Source organism: Neofelis nebulosa, chromosome 10, assembly GCF_028018385.1.
Source record: "Neofelis nebulosa isolate mNeoNeb1 chromosome 10, mNeoNeb1.pri, whole genome shotgun sequence".
Taxonomy (NCBI): domain Eukaryota; kingdom Metazoa; phylum Chordata; class Mammalia; order Carnivora; family Felidae; genus Neofelis; species Neofelis nebulosa.
In genome coordinates, this window is record NC_080791.1 from 37,916,335 (window position 1) to 37,940,583 (window position 24,249).

General features: G+C 38.3%; 1 protein-coding gene across 3 annotated transcripts in view; it reads left to right on the forward strand.

Moving 5' to 3' along the window:
• Window positions 1–24,249, forward strand: part of MTMR2 (myotubularin related protein 2) — a 116,071-nt gene that overhangs the window by 39,861 nt on the left and 51,961 nt on the right. For all 3 annotated transcript variants that reach the window (XM_058687402.1, XM_058687401.1, XM_058687403.1), the window contains one exon: window positions 1,193–1,298. Coding sequence is in view for 1 of the 3 variants with exons in the window: in XM_058687401.1 (XP_058543384.1) it covers window positions 1,193–1,298 (106 nt within the window). In the remaining 2 variants the exon portion in view is untranslated. The remainder of the gene's footprint in view (window positions 1–1,192; window positions 1,299–24,249) is intronic.

Consider the following 24,249-nt stretch of genomic DNA (forward strand, 5'->3'; position numbering starts at 1 on the left):
AAGGTGCAAAGACAAGCTCCTCTTTTTGTCTTCAGCTTCTGTTCTGCTTATCCAGCCCTGTTGAACCCTTTGTAGTTTCTCAGAGTGTTCTGTGTTCTTTGATTATTCTACACCTTTGCAGTGCTTTTTGCTTTTGTATGTTTTTGGAATTCCCTTACTTGTTTTTCAGCTTGGCAATTTCCTATCTTTCAATAACATCTCCTCTGTCACATCTTCCCTGATCTTCCTGAGTAAAGTTAGGTTCCTCCTTCTCCTTTGTCCCATTTTCCCCGTTTCTGTCTCTCTCTTTGTGTTTGTAATGTGTTAACCTCGAAGGTAAAACTATCAGTTATATTTCCAGCAAAATGGGTTTATTCAGAAATGACAGAGAATTGCAGTTTGAGACATGCAAGTTATGGGAAAACCATAGGCAAGTCCAGAGAACAAAGGAGAGGAATGAATGCTCTTTTATATGGAAAAGGGGGCTTTAGGAGGGGCTGTTCCAAACAGGAGGGGCTGTTATAAACAGAGAGTCCACTGGAGTAAACTGGGTTTTGAAGTGTAGTGTCTTTGATTGGCCTACTTGTGATAATCACTCTTTGGCTGGGCTGTTGCCAGGCAAGGAGATAATCTTCCTCCTACTGGGGTAGTAAAGGATAGGCTTCTTCTGTTGGGAATTCAGAGGGCTGCAAGGAGTGACAGGGCACGAGAGTTCCACCTTCTGGCCTCCCGACTCCATTTTAAATGAGGCTTCCTTTATTCAGTTTCACAGTGGCCGGTGTTATCACCATGCACCATTTACTTATTTGTCTTTGCCACAGCTTGTGAACTTCGTGAACATGAGGATTATATATTTATCTTCAGATCCTAGTGCCTGGTGTAATGGTTTTGCACATTGGATCATTCAGTGAGTGTTTATTGGATGAGTGAATGGATGGTTGAATGAAAAGAAAGAATTAGCCCAGAGTTTATTTAGGAGTACCAGGGAAGTCTGTTCAGAGGAAATGTGGTATGAATACTTAACCCTGCAGGTATGGAGAGTTTGTAATTTATCAGTATTCGGAGATAAGATTGAATAGGCAATGTAGGACAGGTTGGCAATGAAAGTTTTAATACATAATGGAGTAATAATTAGTACAATTTCTGAAATCGTGTTTTAAAGCCCCCCTTTTTCAAGTATGTTTTTCAAACACTGTGCTTTTGTATTTTGTAGTGCTTCCACTTCTCATTCAGAGAATTCAGTGCATACAAAATCAGCTTCTGTTGTATCATCGGATTCCATTTCAACTTCTGCAGACAACTTTTCTCCTGATCTGAGGGTATGTATGCTGCTTTTATGTTTTGATGTATCTTGTTAGCTGTTTGTTGCCAACACTATGAGTATAGCCTTGCACTAAGTACACAGGAGGTCTTGGTGGAGCAGCCTCCCAAGACGTCAGTCTTTATAAAATATCCCAGAACAGCCCAGCAGATTTGGAAGTCTTATTTATTTGCAAAACAAAAATGTATAATTTATTTCTACATTTGATAACTTTTTAGTTCTTTGCCAAAAGATACTTAGTGGATTTTGTTGTGGTATAAAAGATTGTCACGATTACTCCCTTGCTGATTGGCCAATAATAGCTAACATTTTATTGAGTACTTACCATATGCCAAGTGTCCTTCTAAATGCTGTAATGAAATATCTCTTGTAATACTTCTTTCAATTCTGTGAGGTAGAGACTATTTTCATTATCATTCTGCAGGTAATAATAGCTCAGAGAGATAAATAACATGTCCAGAGTCTCATCGCTAATAAATTCTGTGGCTGATATTCTAGCTCATGTAGTCCAGTTCTGGAGCTAAGTCACTTAAATATTATGCGATAGTTGCTACACATCTCGCTATAGTTTAAATACTCTTCTATTTGTTCAAGGTCTTGTTGCTATGAAATTAATCACATCAGTGATATCCTGTAGCATTTTGTGCGTTTTTGGATTCATCTGCTTTTCTACAACTGTTTATCTATGAATGATAGAGCAAATGAATTTCATGTGCAGTGCCGACCCTTAATTCTTAGAATCTTTTTATTCCGATCAAGTGGCTGCTTTCCCAGTGGTTATACTTCCCAATTTTAATGAGAACATTGTTTACATTAATGAAGTCATTTGTTGGTGAGCGTATACTGATACTGTATCTTTTCCTTATATTTCACTTTCAGAACAGAATCCAACAAATGTAAGAATGTAGGTTATAAACCTCTGTAAAGACTACTGCTTATTTGTCCTTATCTATCTTTTGTGAAATGTCAGAAAATAATAGCTTGAGTATGACATGACTTTAAATATCACTAAAAATAATAGAGATTTATCTTTATAATCTGGATATGTATTGTGCTAATTATGAAGGCTTCATAATATTCTATTATTTTGACACGTAACGTACATTTAAGGCAGGGTTCATCATTAATAATACGGGATATAAATCCATCATTCCCTGTCCTTATTTGCTGCTTAAAAATACATGTTTATATATATATATATATATATATATATGTATATAATGTATATAATAACATATAATATATATATATACGTATATATATATGTATATGTATACATATATATATATATATATATATATATACGTATATATATCTAACTTTTGTTTATTCATTATGTTAATGCAAATCCACTGTGGGCCTATAGGCCTCTTGATAATTTTGAATTTTTTTGGCCAACTTCTGGGCAGATTGTATTAGTTAAAAACACCCTTTGTTTTTAACTTTGTATTGTGACTGATAAAGAACTCAGAAACGGGAGAAATGTCACTTATGCTTCTTGATATACTTACATTATTAATATTACATTCTACCTGCTGTTTCTTGCCTGAAATAAAATACAAATACATGGTTCAGAATAAACCATTTGTGTGTTCTTGTGAGGATTTAGTTAAACTACTTGAGTGGGTACATATGTGAATTGCATCGCTTCACAGGATGCTGACAGATGGCCTCTGCTGTCAGCTTCTTTGCAGACAGGTCCCCTGTCATTTCCTCACACATCATATGTATTATAAATAAGAGTGACTGACTTACATTGGAACAAAATGAGGGTCATAATGTTAATCTGTATGTTAAACATAATTTATTTCTTATTCTTTTTAGATACTTCTTAAAATTTAGAGCAGTTTTGGATTTACAGAAAAATTTCAAAGATAGTGTGGAGTTCCTATGTACTTGACACTTCGTGTCCCCTATGAGTAATGTCTTACACTTGTATGGTACATCTGTCAAAAATAATGAACCAATGTTGAACCATTGTTATTAACTAACGTCCATACATTTTTCAAATACCCTTAGTTTGTACCTAGTTTTCTTATTTTTGTTTTAGGATCCCATCTAGGATATCACATTACATTTAGTTTACTCATGTCTCCTTAGGTATCTCCTGGGTGAGACAGGTTTTTAGACTTTGTTTTTGATGATCCTGACAGTTTTTTTTTTTTTTTTTTTTTTTTTAAATTTTTTTTTTTTCAACGCTTTTTATTTATTTTTGGGACAGAGAGAGACAGAGCATGAACAGGGGAGGGGCAGAGAGAGAGGGAGACACAGAATCGGAAACAGGCTCCAGGCTCCGAGCCATCAGCCCAGAGCCCGACGCGGGGCTCGAACTCACGGACCGCGAGATCGTGACCTGGCTGAAGTCGGACACTTAACCGACTGCGCCACCCAGGCGCCCCGATCCTGACAGTTTTAAAGAGCACTCAGGTGTTCTGTGGAATGTTTGATATTTTATCCACTATTAGACTGGGGTTATGTCTTTTGGGAAAGAAGACCACAGAGGTAAAGAGCCATTTTCATCACATCATATCAAGGGTACATGCTATCAACATGATTTATCACTGTTGATGTTAACCTTAATCACTTGTTGGAGGTAGTGTTAGGATTTTCTTTGCAAAATACTTTTTCTTTTCTCTTCTTTTCATACTATACTCTTTGGATCGAAGTGCTATGCACAGCCCACATTTAAGCCCACCTTGTTGTCAGTGGAACATCTACATATTTTTCATAATTCTTCTACATGGAGATTTGTCTCTTTTCTCTCATTTATTGCTTTATGCAATCATTTATATCAGTATAGACTCGTGGATATCTATTGTATATATATATTTTTAAATCTTTTGATTTTTTTTTAATGTTTATTTCTGAGAGAGAGAGAGAGAGAGAGAGCACGAGTCGGGGAGGGGCAGAGATAGGAGACCCAGCATCTGAAGCAGGCTCCAGGCTCTGAGCTGTCAGCACAGAGTCCGATACAGGGCTCAAACCCACAAACCATGAGATCATGACCTGAACTGAAGTTGGACGCTTAGCTGACTGAGCCACCCAAGCGCCCTTCTATTGTGTATTTTGAATTGCAGTTCAGTACTACTTTGCTGCTCAAATTGTTCCAGCTCCAAATTAGGAGTTATTTCAGTCAGATCTTGTGTCCCTTTGACATATTCCCATCGTGTTTTTTTCTTCTTTTGTTCTGAGCTGTTTTAGTTTACTAAGGAAGCACTACAGGATGCTCCAGGCTCATCTTGATATTTCCTAAAATTATCCATTTCTCAAGGAGCCCAGGTTTCTTTTGTTGGAGAATGGTATTGGAAACCAAAATCTGGGCACTAGGTGTGCTTACTTTCTTATTTCATTTTATAATTTGCCAAAAAGGAACAAAGCTCTTTTATTTTCTTTCTGAAGCAAAAGATCATTTGCATGCATTTTATTTGGAGGTAATATTGTGGATAGGGTGATCACATATGCACATCTGTCTGGAGTAGGCTTATTTTATGCCTGTTTTCCCTTCAGATTTAACCTTAGACACAAAAATGTCCTGAATTATTGACTTTCTCAGTACCAAGGGTACCAAGGGTATCTTTTGAATTTATACATCACCTTCATGACAGTAGGAATTATCTCCATTAGTGCCTTATGAATTTAGCATCTTTCACAGTTAGAGGGTCCCTCAGAATTTTTATGAGATGAATGAACTGTACTTTCCATAGTAGTTTGTAGGCTGCCTGTTACCCTGTTCCCTCAGTTTTGTTGTTGTTGTTGTAATGTTTTTATTTATTTTTGAGAGAGTGCAAACAGGGGAGGGGCAGGCGGGGACAGAGGATCTGAAGCCGGTTCTGCATTGACAGCAGCAAGCTTGATGTGGGGCTTGAAGTCATGAACCATGAGATCGTGACCTGAGCCAAAGTTGGATGCTCAACTGACTGAGCCATGCAGGTGTCCCCCTGTTCCCTCAGTTTTAAAGATATGTTTAGTTGTTAGTCTTCTTTTCAGGTGGGGAGGGAGAAGAATGATTAACATTACATCAAATGTTAGTATCCTTTAAAAAATGCAGCCCAATTTCGGGTGTGTGCTCTTTTCAGAGGTGGGATGGGAAAAAGGAGGTGCTTCTAATACTTGAGAAACATCCAGCTTGCTATTGATAAATATGTATACATGCCTCATCTCATTTAACTTTCACAACAATCCTGTGAGACAGATATTATTACTCTGTTTGGCCAGTGAGAAATCTGCTAATTCAGAAGAGATGAATTAAGTCCTGTGCTTAAAGGCACACAGCTCAGTGTTGTCCTTACGCGGTCTCAGGTTGGTCATATTCCTGTACAGCACATTACCCAGAGAGACTATCCTTCCAAGACTTGGCTGCTCTTTTCTTTTTTTAAATTTTTTTTTTTCAACGTTTTTTATTTATTTTTGGACAGAGAGAGACACAGCATGAACGGGGGAGGGGCAGAGAGAGAGGGAGACACAGAATCGGAAACAGGCTCCAGGCTCCGAGCCATCAGCCCAGAGCCTGACGCGGGGCTCGAACTCACGGACCGCGAGATCGTGACCTGGCTGAAGTCGGACGCTTAACCGACTGCGCCACCCAGGCGCCCCTGGCTGCTCTTTTCGAATGTGCAGTGAGATTTTCTTAAGTAACAAGGAATGTCTTTAATACATTTTTTGAGGTAGCAATAACAGCTTTCAATATTACTTCTTTAATACATGAACATTGCCTTTCTGAATAATCAGAAAACGAGGCTTTTTGTAATAAAAATCTGATCTCCCCTCTCCCCAATTTTCTTAGCGGATTGATATTTTACTTTCAGTGTGTATACCTTTACTGGCCATAAGGTAGGAGTGAGCTAGTTAATTATAGGTGGACGCTAACTGGAGACAGCTGCGTGTTGTTCTCTGCCTGATCGCGGTGCGGCTCTACTCACCAGGTGAAGGGCTTGGTGTGGAAGTGATGGAAATCATCATTCACAGATGATCTGAAGTTGATTAACCTCTAGGCTCTGAGTTCTCCACAGAACCTCAACCATTTACCCCTGCCTTAATCTTTTTAAAACTCCTTTGTAATAGCTTCTAAATAAGTATAAGCAACACCGTGCATTGAAAAGCTAATCCAATTTCGTTAAAAATCTAAAATCACATTGCATAAGTTTTCTACTACAGGTGACACTTGCCTGAAAGGATAGTGTGTTACTTGGTCCAGAGGTGAATGTGAGAGCTTCTGTTAAGGATTTCTTACTGAAACAAGATTTGTTGCTTCTGCGCCAGTAAAGAAGGGGAAATAAGAGGAGGTGTGGAACTGTACTAGACATCTCAAACTTGTATTTATCCACGTGCATTTCTCTTTGTATTTTTCATTTTTAGCCCTGCTTGTTGTGGAAAAAGTCAGATACAGATAAAATCCAGTACATGTGTTTCCAAAAAATTGAGCACAAATTCAGCCTTTGTAAATTGAATCATGCTACCTCGTGAATAATTGTAGAGTGTGTTCTCTTTGCCTCATTTGCTTTTCACTTTGCAGTGAAACTTATTTAATTAAAAAAACAAAAAAAATAATTTTTTTCCTACATTTTTTCCCACCCACCCCCATTTTTTTTCTCTGCCCCTCTTTCATACAAAAATTTTAAAGCAAATCACTTTTTTGTTTTTAAATAAATCTGCAGTGTTTACAATTAGGCTTTCTTTAATAAGAACATACTTTTAAAGTTTGACACGTGGTGGAATTAAGAACCTGGGAAGCTTGGCATCTGTTTGGTTTATTTGCTGACTAAAATAATTTCCATGAAATGTAGGATTTTAAGATTCAAACCCACAGCTCTATTTATTTATAAAGTGCAATTCGTATAGCATTGGGTTTTATTTAAAGTAAGTTCCTTAAATGGTGGTAATTAAAAGATAACTTGAAAGTCGGGCTATGCAGCATTTTTTTTTCCTTTGTGATGGATGTGAAAGGGCACTTATAAAAATGTTTATCTGTGATCCAAAATCAAATATTGAAATGGAATTGTATTTTATGTCTGTTATCCCTTTATTTTAGAAGGCCTGTTTGATCTTAGAATATATGTCATATGTTCTATATTACAAACATGTATATATATATGAGGTAAAAGTTGTAAAATTCTAGGTTTTGTTTTTAGCCATCTGCCCTTATCTTACAATATTTAATAGGCTTAAATCAAGTAAATTTGATTATCTTTTTAAAATTTGTTATTCATATTTTCTTTATGAAACAAAGGTCAGAGATAATTGGATTATTTCTTATCTAGAACGTGTTCATGAATGTAGTATTGATATGTTCTGAAAGTATGCACATGCGGCCAGAGTGAGTTACAACTCATAGAACAGATGTTAGATAGACAGTGAATAGTTGTCTATTACATATAATCATTTCAGTAGCCAGAGAAAAAAATGATTGGAGTTAGCACTTATTCATGATTAACACCACTACCCATCACACCAGCATCAACTCTTGAGAACCTAGGAATTGAAAAGAACAACTTTAGCCAGATGAAGGATACCCAGCAAAACTCTACAGTAAGCCTTATACTTAGTGGGGAAATGTTAGAAGCGTATCCTTTATATGGATATAAGAAACCTGATGCTAGAATTCCTAGCCAGTGAAGTAAGAAAAGAATAAGTTATATAAGAAATGAAAAGAAGAAAGAAAGCCTTTTTTATTTACACATGATTGTCCATATGGAAAATTTAGGAAAAAATCTATATGTAAACTGCCAGCTCTGTTGCTGGATACAAGATAACTTCAAAAAGATAAATCATGCTTCTGAACCTTAGCAAAAATGTTTAGACAGTGTGATTTTAAAAAGATTTCCAGGGAGCCCCTGGGTGGCTCAGTTGGTTAAGCGTCTGACTACAGTTCAGGTCATGATCTCACAGTTTGTGGGTTCAAGCCCTGCATAGGGCTCTGTGCTGACAGCTCAGAGCCTGGAGCCTGCTTCGGATTCTGTGTCTCCCTCTCTCTCTGCCCCTCCCCCACTCGTACTCTGTCTCTCTCTCTCTCAAAAATAGATAAACATTAAAATATTAAAAATAAATAAAAATAAAAAGATTTCCAGTCACAGGAGCAACAAAATTACATTACTCAGGGATACAACTACTAAAAGATGTACAAGAACTTTATGGAGAAAGTTATAAACTTTGTTAAAGAACTTAAATCTAAATTAATAGATGAGTAGACACAATAGCCTGGAGATGTCAAATATTTTTACTATATGTCTGTTACTGCAATATAATTTCAAACCAAATTTAAAAGTTTGTCTTGCAGAAGTTGGCAGCTTGATCCTAAAATTTATATGGAAAGGTAAAAGGTCAAGATTACATAAGAGGAAAAATGAAGAGCGGGGATTCACTTAATCCATTGTAAAGCTAATGTAATTAGGACAGGAATAGATGAAGGAGACACATGACAAAGTTCAAGAATGATATTTTAGGGGCGCCTGGGTGGCTCAGTCGGTTAGGCGGCCGACTTCGGCTCAGGTCATGATCTCGTGGTCCGGGAGTTCGAGCCCCGCATTGGGCTCTGTGCTGATGGCTCAGAGCCTGGAGCCTGTTTTGGATTCTGTGTCTCCCTCTCTCTGACCCTCCCCCGTTCATGCTCTGTCTCTCTCTGTCTCAAAAATAAATAAACATTAAAAAAAAATTTAAAAAATAATAATAATAAAAAAAAGTGATATTTTAGCAGTTCTGTATATATGACAGAGATGGTATAACACATCAATGGGGAAAGAATGAACTGTTCGGTAATCAGTGCTGAATTTGGTAATCAGTGTTGAAATAACAAAAAGTTCACACATACACAAACAATGAGTTTATTAGATTAAAAACCTAAAATTGAAAATTAAAATTCTAAAATTTAAAAAAAAAATATGTGATAATATCTGAATAGCTTGTATCAGGAATGAATTTGTAAATAAGACCTAAGAATATTAGCCATAAAAGATTATTATTCAATAAAAAATAGATTTTAAAAGTTTTATTTATAGAAAAAATAAAAAGTTTTATTGTGCTAAAGTAGTAAGTAGGGACCTTTTCTTGTTTATTGATTATGTTTTTCTGACCTCTGTCTTATATTAAGCTCTACAAAGGCAGGAACCCTGGTTACATCCCTACTGCACAGAATAGTGCCTGAATAAAGGTGACTTAAAACAGCTATTTTATACTTGCGGCCCCTTGCAGCCTGGAGCTCCCTGGGGCACTGGAAACCTTTGCCCTCTCATTTGCTTTGTTTCATTGGTGGAAAAGTATGAGGAGCACCCCTAATTGAATGTCTCTTGGAACCACTTGTTAGCTACATCTGGGAAATGAAAGAAGGAAATCCTCTATTTTATTCAGAGTTGCAAATAAAATCTGTGCATTTGTTCACTAACTCCCTGCACTCTCTTGAAATTTCTGGAGTGTTATGGGGAAACAGTGTCTAGTAAGATGTGGTTTCTGCCAGCATGAAGCTTAGAGTCATGTAGTGGGAAAGGAGGTAAGCAAATCAGTGATTATTACATGATAGATACTATGAAAATCCCTTGGGAGCAAAGAGGGCAGAACATTCTAAAATATTCTAAAGCAGAACATTCTAAAGTTTATATTATAGGTAAATAAGGTGCTGCTGCATTTAAAAATACTTATGAGAAAGTATTTGGATGGCATTTACAAAAAGAAGAATTTAAAGAAAAATAAATTTATTGGGTAAGAAAAAAGAATATACTATAAGCCCCTTGAGGGCAGACATGTTTGTCATATTTCCTGTTGTATTCTTTTAGAACTCACTATCTAGAATGTGGAGGGTACTCAAGAAAAATTTGTTGACTGAATCAGTAGAAGAGAATGAGAAATACAAAGTTATTTACTCATTTTCCTCTTTACTTTCCATTCTTTTTTTAAAAAAATTTTTTTTTAATGTTTATTTATTTTTGAGACAGAGAGACAGAGCATGAACGGGGGAGGGGCAGAGAGAGAGGGAGACACAGAATTGGAAGGCCTTTTTGGATAAGGCCTGCCCTTGAGAGAAACTGTTTTACTAGCCTATCCTGCCTGATTTTGTCAGAGCCTACCTGACCTGGGAGAAGGGAAATCCCCAACTCCAGCCTCCTCTAGGCTTCTGCCTGGGGGAAGAGAAATACAAATTCTAGTACCCCCTAGTCAGCCACCTTCAGGGTTGGGGAGATGTGGGTGTGGGGACTTAAGAACTTGTGAGTGTCACAACCCAGGGGCACAAGCTCACTGAAAGACTGACAACTATAGGACTTAGTCCTAGGACTACAGAACACTTCCCCTCCCACCTCCACACCATACCACCACATCACTGAAGGCCTGCGTATTAAGTACTTTTTACCTAGTCATCATGTCCATCTTTCAACAAAAAAATAATGGACATACTAAAAGCCGAGTTTGTTATGTAAGAATCAACAGCTTTCTCTTATGAAAATACTTATAAAATATCAGGGAGGGAAAGATCCTATTTATAAGAACAATTAAAAAATATAAAATATCCAAGAGTAAACTTAAGGTATATGTAGAAATTTTAAAACTCTGCTGAATAATATAAAAGAATACTTAAATGGAAACACATACCTTGTTGTTTGACAGAAATGCTCAGTAGGGGTGCCTGGGTGGCTCAGTCGGTTAAATGTCTGACTTCAGCTCAGGTCATGATCTCACAGTTTGTGAGTTCAAGCCCCGCATCGGGCTCTGTGCTGATAGCTTGGAGCCTGGGGCTAGCTTCTGATTCTGTGTCTCCCTCTCTGTCTCTGCCCCTCCACAGGTCACGCTCTCTCTCTCTCTCTCTCTCTCTCTCAAAAATAAATAAAAATAAAAAAAAAGAAATGCTCAGTATTGTTCAGATTTTAATTTTCGTTTATTCTGTAAGTAATATGGTTAAAACTTGACAAGCTGATTCTAAAATTTGTAATAACAAAAGTCTGGAAACAATAGAAATGTCTTTTGGTGGGGTGATGACTAATTTGTATGTTTTTAATTGAATACTATGCAGTCTTCGGAAAACAGAGGTGGATCTCCATGTGTTAATGTGAAAGTATATTCAAGGCAATTAAAAAATCAAGAGTCAAACAGTGTGTATAAGTTCCCATCTGTTGGGAATTGTTGCGGGGAGGAGTAAAGAAGCTGTGGATACACAAGGAGGTAGTATTAATTAGAGGCAAGTAGAATGGAAACGAGGAAACATGTTTGGAGGCTCTTTGAATGATTCCAAGTGAAAATTGATAAAGGACAGGTACTAGGATGTGGCTGTAATGTGTTAAAGCTGCCTGAATGTTGCAGATCAGGGGGAGGTAGAAGTCAAAGATGATGGCCCCAGATGTCAAACCTGGTGACAGATTTTGGTTTCCTTCTTTTCTGATGCCCGCCCCTTGTACACTTTCCTATTCCTTTCTCCTCAGCCAAAGAGGTGACCACAGTGTTCCCTTCAGCCCTTGTTCACCTCCCAGCTCCCTTCTTCTTTCTTCCTTGTGCTCTCTTTTATTTTCATAGCTCCAGCTGTTGTTTCTTTATGGATGACTTCCACCCCTTGTCTCTGGTCCCGGTCTCTTTCTCAGCCTGCGATAACGTCATGTCAGTTGCTTGCTGTGCGGTTGCTCTAGGATGCTGTTATGTTGTGATCATAATCTTAGGACAGTCCTACCTCTGTTCAAGTTCAGCTGCTGTTGCAAGGTGTATGCCACCTTGGAAAAGTTGCTTAACTTCTACAGGGGGCAGTTACTCCATTTATAAATGGGAATAGCACTACTACTTCTCTTCTGGGGTATTAGAAACACTAACTGAATAATGATCTTCTAAAAGCAGTACATTAACTAGGCCAGTTCATGATATTTTCCTTGGTGTGAGGCGAAATGAAAGTAATTGAGATAATATTTTATCGGTCTACTTATCTACTTCTGTTTCATTTTTGACAGATATTCTGTTACGAGCCATCTTTTATCGAGGAAAGACTGTTCTGTATTACAAGAGTATATCCTCCTAACTTTTTGGTTTTAAATATCTGTATTCTGTTATAAAATGATGTTGCTAATGGATAGTAGTCATTATTGTGGTTCTTTTAGTGTTCTCAGTTATAAGAAAATAGTCTGCAGCCGTATAATACCCCTCCCCCGTCTCCTGTTATTTACATGGTGTATTAGTTTGGCACATTTGTTACAACTGATAAACCAATACTGATACTTTATTCTTAGTTAAAATCCCTAGTTTACATAAGGGTTCACTCTTTGTGTGGCACAGCTTGTGGGTTTTGACAAATGTATAATGACACGTTTCCACCATTACTGTATCATGCAGTTTAGTTTCGCTGTCCTAAAATGTCTGTGCCCCACCGATTTGTCTCTCCCTCCCTTTCACTGAACCCCTGGCAACCCTTCATCTGCTTACTGTCTGCATACATTTGCCTTTTCCAGAATGTCATATAGTTGAAATCCTCTAACACATAGCCAGATTGACTTCTTTCTCTTAATGGTATGCCTTTAAGGTTCCTCTGTTTCTTCTTTTGTCTTGATAACCCATTTTTTTAAAGTTTACTTAGAGAGAGAGAGAGAGAGAGAGAGAGAGAGAGAGAGAGAGAGAGAAGGAGAGAGAGCACGAGTGGGAGAGGGACAGAGAGAGAGGGAGAAAGAGAGAATCCCAAGCAGACTCTGCTCAGTGTGGAGTCCAGTGTAGGACTTGATCTCACGACCCTGAGAGATCACGACCTAAGCCATTATCAAGAGTCAGTTGCTCAATTGACTGAGCCCCCCCGGTGCCCCCGCCACCTTGTTTTTAAGTGAGAGAGAGCACGAGCAGGTGAGAGGGGGAGAGGGGGAGGAGGGGAAGAGAGAGAGACAGACAGAAAGAATCTTAAGCAGGTTCCATGTTCAGCATGGAGCCTGATGTGGGGCTTGATCCCATGACCCTGGGATCATAACCTGAGCCAAAATCAAGAGTCAGAGGCTCAACCAACTGAGCCACCCAGGTGGCCCTCATTTTTTTTTTTTATTACTGAATAATGTTTCTTTGCATAGATGTACCATTGTTTGCTTATCCGTTCACTGTATGAAAGACTTTTTGGTTGCTTCCAAGTTTTCACAGTTATGAACAGCTTGCATTCAAAATTTGATTCAAAGGGCACCAGTGGCTCAGTCTGTTAAGCATCTGACTTCAGCTCAGGTCATGATCTCGCAGTTCATGGGTTTGGGCCCCATGTTGGGCTCTGTGCTGACAGCGAGGAGCCTGGAGCCTGCTTCAGATTCTGGGTCTCTTTCTGCTCCTCTCCCGCTCCCGCTCTGTCTCTCTCTCAAAAATAAATAAACATTAAGAAAAATTTTTTAAAATTTGATTCAAGATTCAAAGTTGAAAAATTTTCCTGATATTAGGTGTATTCATTCTTAGGGCTTCTATAACAGAGCACTGCAAACTGAGTGGCTTAGAACACAGGAATTTATTTTTTTCACAGTTCTGGAGTGTGATAGTGTGCTGTATATAATAGGAAATATATATTTTGGTTTTCATTCTCAGCTCCTTGCCAGAGCTTCTAAAACCTTTGTAATTTACTAAGTGATAAAAGCCATAGGAAGATCTTTTATTCTAATACTTGGTTTCTGTTTCTGGCTCCTGAAACAGTCCCAGAGTGATAAAAGTGAAAGGAACATCTTTTGTTACAACACACCCCTTTCAACCATACTGAGTTAATGTTAGCCAGGTGACTTTTGGAAAGCCTCTAAGGATGGGGGCCTCATTGTCAGGGGGAAGCAAACCTCACCAAAGCAACTAGAGGTTTGGAACTTTTAGCCCCACTCCCTTCTCTGGGAGTGGGAGAGGGGCTGGAGGTTGATTTAATAATTAATGGCCCGGTGATTGGATCAGCCATGTCTAAGTAATGAAGCCTGCGTAAAAACATCCCAACTGAAGAGGTTTGGAGAGCTTCTGGACTGGTGAATATCTAGAGGTGCTGGGAGGGCGATGATGTGCCTGTCCAGAGAGGGCATGGAAATTACATCCATCCTCTTACCTTGTACTTTGCCTTTGGGCCTCTTCCACCTGGCTGTTTCTCACTTGTATCCTTTATAATAAACTGGCAAATGTAGTTTGTAAAGTGTTTCCCTGAGTTTTATTAGCTATTCTAGCAAATTATTGAACCTGGGAAGGGAGTCATGGGAACCTGATTCATGGATGACTGGTCAGAAGTACAGGTGACAGTCTAGGGCTTGAGATTGGTTCTTTAAGTGGGGGCAGTCTTGTGGACTGAGCCCTTAGCATGTGGGTTCTGTGCTACTTGCGGGTGTTAATGTAATAATTGGAGTGTAGGACACCCAGCTGGTGTCCACTGAGAATTGGAGAATTGTTTCCTATGGAAAAACCCACAGTGTCAGAAGTATTGAGAGTATGGGAAACAATTTTTTTTAGGAGGTTAGAATCTGAAATCAAGGGGACAAAATTGGTTTCTTCCGAGGGTTCTAGGGGAGAATCCGTTCTGTACGTCTCCCCTAGCTGCTGGTGAAGGCCAATTTTCCTTGGTGTTTTTTGGCTTGTAGGTCCATCACTCCAATCTCTGCCTCCATCTACACATGGCATTCACCCTGTATCTCTGTGTCTTATAAGGACAGCAGTTATATCAATTTAGGGGCCACTCTACTCCGGTATATCCTCATCCTAACTAATTATATCTACAGTGACCCTATTTCCAAATAAGGTCACATCCCCATAGACTGTCAGTCAGGACTTCAGCCTATCCTTATTGGGGAGAGGAGGGCACAACAGTTCAACTCATAGCATGAAATGGTGCTTGCCAGACTGTTCGTCTTTAGATACTTACCCTTTTTTGTTGTTGAATCGTTGATGGTGATATGTTATCCGGCACTTGGTAGTTGTGGTTTCAACAGAAAACCAGATTGTCCTTGGCAGTGTTATAATAAGAAAGGGCTATCCTGTGCTCAAATTTGTGCTTTTAAATATGTAACCAATAAGATTTATCCCAGATGCCAGTTTGTGGCTCTACCCGTTCAGTATTTTGTTTGTATGGTTTGTTTGCCTACTTTGTGGTTCATCAGTCAAGTTGTGTAAAAAATAAAGCAAAATTGATGTTAAAAAAGTTTTTTACAAGAATTATCCAATGAAGAATGGATACTTAATTTTTTCCTTCACAGTTTGAGTGTATAAAGAAACTAGAGAGGATAGTTTGTAATTTCTACAGACTCATTGTTCCCTTTTAGGTGATTATAATGTAGTGTTTTGCAGATTTCCAAAATATTCTTTCCTGTTTTTCTGTCATCTGACATTCCATGTGAAAACTGACCCATAAATCTGCTCCCTTCCAGATCATCATTATAGACAAGGTTTCTGAATTTCCTTTATAGTAATTTCCTGATTGGAGTGAAAGGGGAAGAGAGGGAGAGAAAGGGAGGTAGTTTAAAGTCACATGGAAAGTTACTGAGCAGTTTGAAAATAGTTTGATTAAGTGGGCATAGAAGAAAATGGGGAACAATAACATCATTGGAGAGAGAGCAGAACTGAACTGATTATGTTTTGGGAATAAAAGAATTACAAATTTTAGTCTGTTTGGTAGGGTTTTTTTTTTTTCACCAGTAAGATTTTAATATGATGAATAGACTTTTCTTGGTAATAAGAAAATGGTTAAACATTATATTAAATGGTACCAAAGAGCAGACCTTACATCATCTTGTCTTATTGATAGGCGTCCAGAGCTCCTGAGGCAGGCTGGGATCTCATCTGTACCAGGTTTTATGTATTCCAAGGGATTTCTTTCCTCCTCTCATCTGAGAGTTCTATGACTTTTTCTACACCAAAGATATGTCCATGTTAATGCAGAAAAACCTAATGAATCAGTCTGGCTTGGCTGTTTTCGTGCCCCGGCCCCCATTTTAGGAAGATAGACCTCTGTTGTTTTTGCGTGGTCCTCTTGTTTTGACCTTGACTCCTCTCTTTGTTGAATCTGTATTTCTTCTTCCATTACCGACATATCTGGAATACAGTTCTTCTCAAGTAAAAACCATCCAGTATTACTCAAATAATTGCTTGTATTTGTTTCATAAACCTAGGGTCAAATTTGATCACTTCTTCCAACAAGTGTCAAATATTCCCCTTTATTTCTACCACCACAGAGTAATCCAGGATTTTGATATTTTTCTGTTAGATTATTAATAATTTCATCTTTATCATATTTAGTTTTGTACATGTTCTTGACTGTGCCATTTACCTTTATCAGAGACCTGCAGTAATTTTCCTTTACATGACTGGTCAAGTTTAAAATCCTTACTCCACCCCCACCTAATATTTTATCATAAAAATTTCTAAATACACTATTGAGTTGCATGAGTTCTTCATATATTTTAAATATTAACCCCTTATCAGATATGCAGATATTTTCTCCCATTCAGTCAGTTGCCTTTACATTTTGTTCCTGGTTTCCTTTGCTGTGCAGAACTTTTTTTGTTTGGTATAGTTCCACTTGTTTATTTTTGCTTTCGTTGCCTTTGCCTTTGGTATCAGATCTAAAAAATCATTGCCAATCCCAATGTCAAGGAGCTAAAACCCTCTGTGTTTTCATCTAGGAGTTTTATGGTTTTAGAAGTTACGTTCACATCTTTAATCCATTTTGAGTTGATTTTTGTGTATGGTATAAGAGAGGGTCCAGTTTCACTCTTTTGCACATAGCTGCCCAGTTTCCTCAGCTCCGTTTATTGAAGAGAATGTCCATTCCCCATTGTATATTCTTGGCAACTTTATTGTAATTAATTAGCCGTATATGTGTGAGTTTATTTCTGTGCTCTGTATTCTGTTCCGCTGATCTTTGGGTCTGTTTTTATGCCAGTACCATATGGTTTTAGTTATTACAGCTTTGTAATATAGTTTGAAATCAAGAAGTGTGATACCTCTAGCTCTGTTCTTTTTCAAGATTGCTTTGGCTATTTGGGGTCTTTTGTGGTTCAGTGTAAATTTTAAGATTTTTTTGTTCTATTTCTGTGAAAAATGCCACTGGGAATTTGATAGAGATTGCATGAAACCTTTTATGTTTTTTTTTTAAAGTTTTTTTTTTTAACATTTATTTTGAGAAACCGTGGGTGGGGGAGGGGCAGAGAAAGAGGGAGAGAGTAGAGAATCTCAAGCAGGCTCCACACTGCCAGCACAGAACCTGACAACACAGGGCTTGAACTCATCAACTGTGAGATCATCACCTGAGCCCAAGTTGGATGCTTAACCAACTGAACGACCCATGAGCCCCATACTTTTCTGTTTTTAATATCACAATTTAACTCTTTTTTTTAAGTTTTAAAAATTTCTTTGCAAGGGGATGGAGGAGCATAGAGAGAGGGAGAGGGACAAGTGCAGAGCCCTATGGGGGAATTGAGTTCATGAACCTGTTCATGACCTGAGCCAGGATCAAGAGTCCAATGCTCAACCAGCTGAACCACCCAGGCACCCCACCTCTTTTTTTGTTGTGTATTTATGAAGAAATTATACTGTCTACAGTTATTCTTAATGTTCTTTTCCTTTAACCTGTATAATATAGTTAAGTGTTTACATACCATCCTATTATAGAATCAGAGTTTTCTGAATCTATTATATTTACCATTACCAGTGAGTTGTATATTTTGCTTTGTTTTCATGTTACTATTAGTATTTTTTCATTTCAGCTTCAAGAACTCCTTTCAGCATTTTTTTTTAAGGCAGATCCAGTGGTGATGAACTCCCTCAGCATTTGTTCTTCTGGGAAAGTCTTTATTGCTTCTTTATTTCTGAAGGACACCTTTGCTGGATAAAGTATTCTTGGCTGGCAATTTTTTCCTTTCAATACTTTGAATATATCATTTCATTCTCTGCTGGCTAGATTACCACTGAGAAGTCTGCTGATAGCCTGATGGGGGTTCCTTTTGTAGGCTGCAGAGGGAGGAGGTCATTGACTTGGTACTTGGGATGTTGAGCATTCCTGTGGCTTAGATGAGGGCATCTTTGGAGGAGGTTTTCCCAGTGACTCATGGGTGGGCTTCCTTTTGGAGTCCAGAATGGAGAACTGCATCCCTTTAATGCCTTCTGAAATTCTTATCTGGCTCTTTCCTGAACTCCTCCATTCCCCCACATCATGGAGCTCTTGTTTTAAATCTTTGGGTGCCGCAGAAGAGAGATGGGTTTCTTTAGCAGTGTCCCCTGCTGGAGAAGCTGGGCACTCACTGCTCCCCCTTTTCCCCTATGGGAAGGATCCCTCACCTGCCTTTTCTTTGATCTGTGGAACCTTGTGGGGAGGGGTGATGCTGGCAAAGTTCCTCTTACCAACTTTTATATATCCAAAACTTTATTTTTTCCTTTTCCTTCCAGTGGAGTGTTGGAACTTCTCTTCCAGAGTCCTGGACTTCTGTAAAGGCTTTCTCATCCATGGGTGTCTGCCCAAGTTACTGTTTTCCAGGTGCTATAGCTAGGTTGGAGGTTTGGAGTCAGTTCACAGGCTCCTGCGGTTTCCACAGCCTGTACCAGGTTCTGTCTGCCTATTACCTGATGCACAAGTGGGTGAGACTCCTCCAGGGTCCCTTGACATATGGTGCTGGATTCCATTGCTCCCATGGAGGCATTTTTTGTTGTTGCTCATGGATAGATGCCAAATTTTAGATGTGAATGGGCAAAAAAAATGAGGTCCATCTTATGGTGCCATGATGATATCGCTCTTCTTGCTGTTTTCTCTAGAATCGTAAGATGGTTGCTGTTTTGCAGCTGAATTTAGAAGTTAGTAGTTCAAGGGTTAGGGACATTTATGACATGCTGTCTCAAATATTAATCCCTGTCTATTTTAGAGCAGAGGAACAAAGCACCATGTGATTAGGCCATTGTAGAAAGAGATGTAAAAACTTACAATGATGCTTCTCTTAAGTGAATAAGTGTTTTTTACATTTTAATAGCACCTTGCAAATCCCTTTATGATGCAGCTGTCTCATTTCATATTCACAAACCTGTAAGGTAGATGTTGATATTATCTCGATAATATAAATGATGAAACTAAGATTCAGAGAGGTTACTATGGTGGCGGTAAGTGGATTTTGGTCGGGGGCAGGAAGGTAGTTAACATGGAAAACTGAAGTCTTCACTATATACCATGCATTTCTTATATATAAGTTTTAATTTTGATTTCCCCTTTTCAGCTTAATTACCACCTCAGGTAATTTTTTTTTCTTTTTTAGAAGCAGGACATGTGGGTTATATTTTTGGTAGCCTGGCATATCTGAGAATAACTTCCTGTTGCCGTCAAAGATGTCAGAGGGGTCACAGCATTTTTCTCACAAAGATCCGATAACATTTTGTTACTGTTTTCTAGAATATAGTTTTACCAGATAAATTGAAGCTCGCCTGATCTTGTTTTTGTACATGACATCCCCCCCTCCCCCACCTCTCTGTTTTGGCCTGTATTCTCAGAGGTTGTCTTAATTCTTAACAGTTCAAAAAATTTGCTGTGATTCACTTAGACCTATCTGTCATTGACTTTTATGTGGAACATGGTAAACTATTTTGATCAACAAACTTAGAAAACCTGTGTTCATTTCAAAAGCATGTTCTTCACTTATGTATTGGAATATTGCTCTTGATTTTTTTCCTTCAGGAAATAGAATTCCTTTATTGATACTTTAACCTCTTTTATCTGTTTTTCCTACAGATTCTTAGAGCAGTTTTCATGTTTGTCCTCAACATAAATGCTGTTTTCTGAATAATCAACTCAGTTCTTTATGATTTCCAACACAAATTTTGTTACTACGTTTTTAATTTTTGCAATCATTCCTTATCTTACCATTTCTCTTAGTCTCCGTGTGTCTGTCCTTATATCTTTGTTTTATTTCTTAGGGAATATGGTTGATTTCCTTTTGGGTGTATGCCAGATAGCTTGTAAATGTTTCTACTAATGCCTAAAAGAATTCTTTTCAGAAGACTACTTTTTTGTTGAGCTTCAAGCTGGTACTCCTTGTCCTTGTCAAATAATTTTTTTTTTTTCCCTAGGCCCTGTTGTTTCTCTTCTATTTAAGGGTAGATTTGTTCATAGTCAGTGTTTGCCAACAAAGGGTCCAGATTGCCCTTGGCCCTGCTCTGTTTACTTGGGTTCCTTTTTATATCTTCAGCTCTAAAGTGAGTTGTTTTGTATATCCTCTAGGGCATGCCTTCTGTTAAAAATCTGTCATCTGGGGGCAGCTTTTCTGGGCAGATAATGGGATCTTGACTTGCTTCCCTTCGTTGCCTTGTTCTCTGACATTCTCACCAGAACAAGAGTGAGAGAGTCTATGGCTCTCAACGTGACTGCCTGCATGAGTTCCTGGTCTCACCTCTCACTTGATAAAGCTTTACTTACAAACCTTACACCTTCTGTACTACTGTGTGTCTGTGCCACAACTGCCTTCCTCTCTACTTCTGTTTACAACACACGTTTTCTGGGGTGTGCAGTGTTCTTCTGCGTGTAGATATACAGGAAGAGAGTAAGTCATGGGAACAACACTGTGGCAGCTACGAGGATGTATACCTGTGCAGTATAGCAACTATTGCCCAGCTTTGTAAGTGACACGATATTTGTATTTCCAAGTCAGGTGGTTAGATGATGGGCAAAAGATAAAGCATTTCATATGATCTTTCACGTGTGTAGCATGCTTGATTTTTGTTCTTTTGTATACTGTGTGCTAGTTATTACTTGTATCTTTCAATCCAGTTCTGTTGTTTTCATAATTAGAAATTCTTACAGATTCCACTTATCAGTTGTTGGTCTGAATTTTTATTATGACGATTAATAGAAACACTTAAGTATATATTATATGTCAGCACTGGTATAAATGTTTTAAATGTATTAACTCATTTAACATTTTTGTGAGGTACCATGACTATTATCATTTCATAGGTGGGAAAAGTGAAGCATAGAGAGGAGTCGAACGCTCTGCCCAAGAGTTCTTAGTATGTGGCATGGTCAGGATTTGAACCCAGGAAGTCTATATATTTTCTTATTGCAAGTTTTTATCCTGTTTTTCTGCTTCTTCATTGCCTCATCCATCCTTCGTCTCTCCTTCCTTCTGTCTTCATTCTTTCCTTTTTTTTTTTTTATGGTTTCATAAAATGCTATATCAGGAACTGGCAACTAGATGCCATTCAAAAATATGACCTTTTAGGAGTTATAGAATGTGGCATATAAAAAATTATATGTGTGTGTATATATTTTAGTTCTTTGGGTATTACATTAAGGTTACTTTATGAAACAAATTGTTAAACTTTCAAAAGTATATTAATTTGGTTAGATTATAAGTTTATTAAACAGAATTAATTTGTTCTTTGTAGTTCCTACTTTATTGGCCTTAGATGAGCATTGGGCTATGACAATAATGTCTAACCCTTTTGTCTAATCTTCCCTAAGCACCTGACTTGAACTAAAGAACGCTTGATCATCAGGAAGATTAGATTCATTAGGTTAGTACTGATCAGTATGAGCACCACTAGAAATATAGCTGATTGAAATGTAGCTGGCCTGGATTGAGATATGCTATAATATAAAATACACTCTAGAGTGTAAAAAAATAAAAAAATATATTAATAAAAGGATATAAAATGTCCCATTACTACTTTTAAAAAAATATTTTTAAATTCTTTTTAACATTTACTTATTTTTGAGAAACAGAGAGAGACAGAGAATGAGCAGGTGAGGAACAGAGAGAGCGGGAAACACAGAATCTGAAGCAGGTTCCAGGCTCTGAGCTGTCAGTATAGATCCCGATGCGGGGCTTGAACTCACAAACCGCGAGATCATGACCTGAGCTGAAGTCAGTTGCTTAACTGACTAAGCCTCCCAGGTGCCCCTACTACTTTTAAAAATATTACATGCCAAAATGACAATACTTTTATTGTCATTTTATTTTTTTATTTACTGGATTAAAGATATTATTAAAATCAGTTTTGCCTGTTTCTTTTTACTTTAAAAATTTTCAAATGTTTACTTATTTTTGAGAGAGAGAATGCAAGTGGGGAGAGAGAGAGACAAAGACACAGAATCTGATGCAGGCTTCAGGCTTTGGGCTGTCAGTACAAAGCCCAATGTGGGGCTCGAACCCACGAACTGTGAGATAATGACCTGAGCTGAAGTCATGTACTTAACCGACTGAGCCACTCAGGCACCCCTCTTTTTACTTTTTTAATGTGACTACTAGAAAATTAAAAATCACGTATATGGCCCATGTTATATTTCTATTCGGTATTCAGAGTGTATTAAGATATGACACCTCTTCTCTCAGAGTCTGGTAGCAAGAAAGTAGATGGTGTGGTAAGTGCCAGATAGGAGCTTATGCATAGGAGAGCCCTGAGTGAGTTTGAGGGCCTGCAGAAGGTGACCTTTAAAGTGGCTGCAGTACATTGTTTTCTCTTCCTTTTTACCTGCTTTTGAAGACTCTACATCTGCTTTTTGGATCAAAGGAAATAAAAGTCAAAAGCTACTTAGAAAGTGTTTGGGAATCTTTTTTCTAGTGGTGTTGGTTCTCAGTCTGATGAAACAAGTCAAGGTTGAAGCAGAAGGCCTGAGTCTGCACAGAGACCACTGCTCAGCCCTCCCCCAGATGTGACTTAGGCAACGAAATGGATGCTGGTGTCGTTTGTGAAGTATGAACACAGGTCAGCTTGAGATCTGTGGAGTTCAAGGTGTTTGGGGGACATCTGGATGGGGAGGAACAGTAGCAGTTGGTTGAATGGAACCTAGAGTGCAAGAAAAATCTGAGCTGGCAGCATAGACCGAAGTTAGGTGAAGCCATAGGTAATGTATGAGATATCAGGAAGTCAGTAAAGTGAGGTGTGGACAAGTCTCTGAAGAACAGGGAAGGTTGGGGAAAGGGAAATAAAGCTTATTGAAAAAGAATGGTCAGAGAAGGAAGAGTTTAACAGGATGCTGTGCTTTCAAGAAGCAGGCAAGTTAGGGTGCCTGGGTGGCTCAGTCGGTTAAGCATCTGACTCTTGATCTTGGCTTAGGTCATGATCTCATGGTTCATGGGTTCGAACCCTGAGTTGGGCTCTGTGCTGAAAGCACTGAACCTGCTTGGGATTCTCTCTCTCCCTTTCTTTCTGCCCCCCCCCCCCACCTCAAAAATAAATAAATAAACATTAAAAAAAAGAGGCAAGTTCTAGATGAGGTCAGATGTAGTTGAGAGATAAAAATAAAGACTGAGAAATGTTCATTATCTATAATAATGAGAAAGTTATTGGGAAGAAAGTGGGTTCCCCGGAAGGATTGGGTTAGGTGGCAAAACCACATTGCGGGATGTTGAGGAATTAACATGAGCTAAAAAATTGGAGACAATAAAGATTATTGTCTAGAAGTGTAAGAGGTGGAGGTGGGGAGGCTTGTGGTAGCTAGGGGGATGTATTTATATTTAGCATATGACAATTGTGTGTGTATGTGTGTGTATGTGTCTTGCTTGTTTCATAAATCCATTATGCAACCGTGTATCTCTATCTTTACATCCTTGGAATCCAGTGTAGCATCCTTTGTAAGCTAACTATTCAATAACAGTTGTTGGTCATGATTGTAATGTATTAATACCTCTTTTTCAACAAGATACTTTGTCGCCATCATTTCCAAATTCTCTAAACATTAGATCCGCATAAGACCTTGATATTATCTGAGTTTAAATGCACTAAGGCCCCTGGTTGTGGTTTAATGGAAAGCACATGGGCTTTGCAGTCCACTAAACTATGATTCACATCTAGATTCTGACTTGTTAGCCACGTGGCCTTGAAGAAGTTAATGGTCACTTTGGGCCTGTTTTCCCTCATCTGCGAAATGAGGATAATAAGACCTACACTTATAGGGCTGTTGTGGGATTGATTCATTGAGAAAACACGTAAACTGTTTTGTATGGTACCTCATATGAAGTAGGCACTCAGTAAATGCCCTGTAGAAAAACAGCAGCTTCACGTGTGGCACGTGCCAGCACCATAGTTTTTGTAATTTGATTTCA